The sequence below is a fragment of the Macadamia integrifolia genome, chromosome 14 (genome assembly GCF_013358625.1).
Source record: "Macadamia integrifolia cultivar HAES 741 chromosome 14, SCU_Mint_v3, whole genome shotgun sequence".
In the NCBI taxonomy this organism is placed as follows: domain Eukaryota; kingdom Viridiplantae; phylum Streptophyta; class Magnoliopsida; order Proteales; family Proteaceae; genus Macadamia; species Macadamia integrifolia.
The window spans coordinates 16,369,117-16,373,356 of NC_056570.1; the positions used below are offsets into that span (position 1 = coordinate 16,369,117).

The following is a 4,240-nucleotide window of genomic DNA, read 5'->3' on the forward strand; positions in this document are numbered from 1 at the left end:
AAAAAAAAAAGACCAGCCGATTACTTTATCTATGATCAGGGGAAGAATGGTGAATATAAAAATGGGAGACACTATTGACTCGTGTTCAATGTGACATTAATGACGTTGGGATGGTGATTGAACTTTCATCGTACAATGATAATGAAAACTTCAACTTTGTCAAAACAATATGCCTCGGTAAAAGCCAATGCTTTCTTTTCTTTTGTTTTTTGGCCCTCTTGATCTTTATTCACCACGGCACCACCTACCTTACTTTTGTCGGGTAACTCTCTCTCCCCTTAAATAAATATGGCTATACGAGAGTTCGCACACTTTTTATTTATTTTTTTGGTAAACATAAGGATTAACGTGTTGAGAATGCATATTACATACTAAACTGCATTATACTGCCTTGGTCTTTTTTCTTTTGATTTGATACTCAACGACTTCACCTACCTCCATCTCTCTCTCTCTCTCTCTCTCTCTCTCTCTCTCTGAGTGAGTGTTTGTAGGGGGTTGAGAGCATCTCAGATACAAGGGGCGGGGGTTGGTTATATATACTTGCTTTCAGTTACTATATGAGATGGGTTCAGAAGGCCAACAAAAATCTGAGGAAATCAATCCCTTGTGAACCGACTGTAGTATAACCATGATTTATGACAAGTTTCTTACTTCTATTGGAAGGAGGTGCTCTCTCTCTCTCTCTCTCTCATATGTTCTCTTTCAATCCCCTGTCTGCTGAGTGTTTGTGATTTCTATTTATTAATATTTATCAGTGCTTTTATAACTAGAACATGGAAATTAAACATTTTTCATGTCTAGATTTCGCTTTAGTTGGAAGTAGTCGATCTCCTCCCCAGTTGATGGCCATGCCAAAGGTGGAGGAGTAATCCCGGATTTGTCCCTCCTTTTTGTAGTTGTATCTGATCTCGTTTAGACCCAGCTAGTACACCTTCTTTTTCTTTTCATTTAATACATATGACCCTTTTATAAAAAAAAGTTACTAATCAACTATGATGATCACCATTAATTGACAGACTAGAAGGTAAGGTTGCAGTGATCACCGGAGGAGCAGCGGGCATTGGTAAAACTACTGCCAAATTGTTCAGCCAGCAAGGTTGTAGGGTTATTATTGCTGACATCCAAGATGAGTTGGGTCACTCCGTCTGCCACGAAATTGGCCCAGAAATGTCTTCATTCGTGCATTGCGATGTCACCAAAGAAGATGATATGAAGAACGCAGTAGACGAGGCTGTTTCAAGATTTGGAAAGCTTGACATAATGTTCAACAACGCCGGGACCATTGATCCACCAAAGATAAAGATATGGGAGAACGAAAAATCCGACTTCGAAAGGGTCCTCGGCGTCAATGTTACCGGTGTCTTCTTAGGCACCAAACACGCAGCTCGTGTCATGTTACCGGCAAACCAGGGTAGCATCATTAACAATGGAAGTGTAAGTTCAATCATGGGAGGGATAGCTTCTCATGCTTATGTAGCTTCGAAGCATGCAGTGGTAGGTCTCACAAAGAATGCAGCTGCGGAGCTAGGTCAGCTTGGGATAAGAGTAAATTGTGTCTCAGCATTCGCGATCGCATCACCTTTTGTTAGGAATGTGTTGAAGAAGTATGATGATGATGTGATTGAGAAGAAGGTAAATGGGTTGGCTAGTCTCAAGGGAATTACCTTGGCTGAACAAGATATTGCTGAGGCTGCAGTTTATTTTGGGAGCGATGAATCAAAATGTGTTAGTGGCCATAATTTTGTCATTGATGGAGCATTTACGGTTGCAAATACCAGCTTTGGTATATTCGACCAGTGAAAGTACTGCACCCTAATGAAGGGTTCTAAATGATGTGTTCTGATTGGCACTTTGGATTGTCCACCCAGTTCTTAAAATAATATATATCCAAACCAGTGAAAACTCTTTGGTGTATGATATAGTTAAGGCTATTATTAAGCGTCTAGCCAGCTTGGTTAACAAAAAAAATGAGTGAAGGCTATTATTGATGTATTATTCCTCTTCAAAAATTACTATGAATTGTTAATAATGTTGTTATGAAGATTACAGTGTTGAGAGTAGGTGTGTCAATCGATCGGGTGTAATTAGACTTTCTTACTTTAGGACCTTGCACCGTGATGCTCATTAAAACTATCGATTTTCATATAATAGGCATGTCCCATTTATATATAGATGATCCTCGGATTAAACAGACCATAGATGAGCTTTAAATAGACTAATAACTCATTTATCTCTAAAAGAACTATAACCGAACTTTCTACCCAAAAAAAAACGAAGTATAACCGAACTTTAAACGGGCTTTGAAGAATTGGGAATAAGGGATATAACCTTCCAAATCCTAAACAGTGTTTTATGGAATTGGGATTGGATCATTTATTTAACTCGGAATCGTGATTCAGATGGGGTCCAATTGATCTTGATTGAAATTCATTCAAAATTGGTCTGAATTGTTCACAAATTGGCCTACACCCTAAAAACTCAACATGGATTGGACGCTTCCAGATCGACCGAAGTAGAGAGGGCCTGGTCAAATTCAATCCTAATATTCTATTAATTCTTGAAACACTGTTAATGTAGTGCCGGTGGTAAATGGCAAATCGGAGTCGAAGATTACAAAAGTGAAAGAGAAGCCTCTTCGTAAGTAAGACATATAAAAAACGGATTAGTTTTTCATACAATCACCTGGTCGTATGAGTTAGCATCTAACATCTGTTATTTTTATTCTCAAATATACCCATATTTATCCTTATAATGATAAAAAGTGGGACAGATGTGTTGAATGAATGCAAACTCATACAACAAGTAGGATCCTATCTCAGACATACATATCAGTTTGGAAATTAATCATCATCCAAAATTCACTTTATTCATCTCTCCAAAAAGCCCCATGCACCAAATATGCGGATAAAATTGATCAAAACATTACAAAGGAAATCCACGCCCCAGTAAACAGAAATCCAATTAGACGGTGGATAACCGAATGGTGGGCAAATATTTCAAAGCCTCTCGTAATATGGCAACAAATACAATAAGAGGGTATGTCATATAAATGGGAACAAATCGTCTGAAATTCGGATCTTGTACAATTCTGTACAATGCCCCCCATGCAGCCGACAAGTGTGAAATTCCATATTCATGGCTCATATTAGTCTACTATGATACAATCTTAAACCAGTGAGAAAACCGTTTTGAATCAAACCATTGAAAAACAAACCAAAACAAACTTGATCGATTCATCTTTTTGAAATAAAAGCTGAAATATTTTCCCTCTATCCTCTTTCCTCTCGATCTCGATCTCGATCTCGATCTTGACTCTCCCTCTCGGTTCTCTGTAACCAAAAGCTCGGATTTGCTCTTTCCCTCGCCTCTCCCTGCTATCTTGACTCTCCCTCTGTTCATTGCTCCCTGCTCTCTCGATCTGTTCCACGCTCTCGACTCTCTCTCTCTCTCTTCGTCGCTCGACTCCTCTCTCTCCTATCAGTGGATTCGAATTCGTTGATTTGATTTCGAATTTTTGATGAAGACTACTACTACTACATCGACTGGATCGAGAAGCTTTTGTTCTTTTTTCTTTCTTCTTTCTTTTTCTTGCTTGAAGAGTTTGTTTTCTTTGATCTGATCTCTTCCTCTCGAGCAGGAAGAGACTCCATGGCTGTTGCTATCGAACGCTTCTCCATCAGGTAGAACCTAAGAATCGTTAATTTTGGTTTTTTGGTTTCGAATCTCTTTGCAGGTTTTAATATTTTAACGAGTGATTCGGTGGTGTTTCAGAGAGTACGCTTCGAAGATGAGGAGTGTTAATGTGGAGAAGTCTTGGCCGTTTCATGATAAAGAAACGATGAAGAAAGAAGAGCTCGCAGCAAAGCTTCCGTTGATGAAATGCCCGAAATATCGGTGGTGGAAGGATGAGGTGGAGGCGATGAGATCTAAATCTTCTAATTTTCCTGCTAATAAGTCTGATGTTGATGTTGTTGATGATGATGAAAACGGTAAGAAAATTCTAGAAGCAACTGGCGAGAGAAGCGGATGTGTGTCGGAAAAGCTTCCGGTTGAGAAGATTGAGGCGGTTATAGTGACGGGTGAGGAGGACAAGGTGGTGATGAGTTGTCCGGTTTGTCGGATTTTTACGGCGACAACTGTGAATGCGGTGAAGGCGCATATCGATGATTGTTTGGCTTAGACTACGTCGAAGGTGGATCACCGGAGATTACAGATGAGGAAGTCTACAGAAACGCCGGCG

General features: G+C 39.6%; 2 protein-coding genes across 2 annotated transcripts; both read left to right on the plus strand.

Moving 5' to 3' along the window:
- Positions 1-531: 531 nt before the first annotated feature.
- On the plus strand, positions 532-1,993 carry LOC122060555 (secoisolariciresinol dehydrogenase-like). The gene is made up of 2 exons (XM_042623686.1): positions 532-666; positions 1,017-1,993. The coding sequence occupies exons 1-2, from the start codon at positions 629-631 to the stop codon at positions 1,798-1,800; spliced, it is 822 nt and encodes a 273-aa protein (XP_042479620.1). The 5' UTR covers positions 532-628; the 3' UTR covers positions 1,801-1,993.
- Positions 1,994-3,569: 1,576 nt separating this feature from the next.
- Positions 3,570-4,180, plus strand: LOC122060662. Its single transcript, XM_042623784.1, has 2 exons — positions 3,570-3,680; positions 3,772-4,180. The coding sequence occupies exons 1-2, from the start codon at positions 3,649-3,651 to the stop codon at positions 4,178-4,180; spliced, it is 441 nt and encodes a 146-aa protein (XP_042479718.1). The 5' UTR covers positions 3,570-3,648.
- Positions 4,181-4,240: the final 60 nt, after the last annotated feature.

Bases quoted from the DNA above. Each gene is read 5' to 3' on its own strand.
- LOC122060662 (XM_042623784.1), top strand. From the start codon at position 3,649: ATGGCTGTTGCTATCGAACGCTTCTCCATCAG. The intron at 3,681-3,771 runs GTAGAACCTAAG...GTGGTGTTTCAG, and splicing joins ATCGAACGCTTCTCCATCAG to AGAGTACGCTTCGAAGATGA.
- LOC122060555 (XM_042623686.1), top strand. From the start codon at position 629: ATGATTTATGACAAGTTTCTTACTTCTATTGGAAGGAG. The intron at 667-1,016 runs GTGCTCTCTCTC...ATTAATTGACAG, and splicing joins CTTACTTCTATTGGAAGGAG to ACTAGAAGGTAAGGTTGCAG.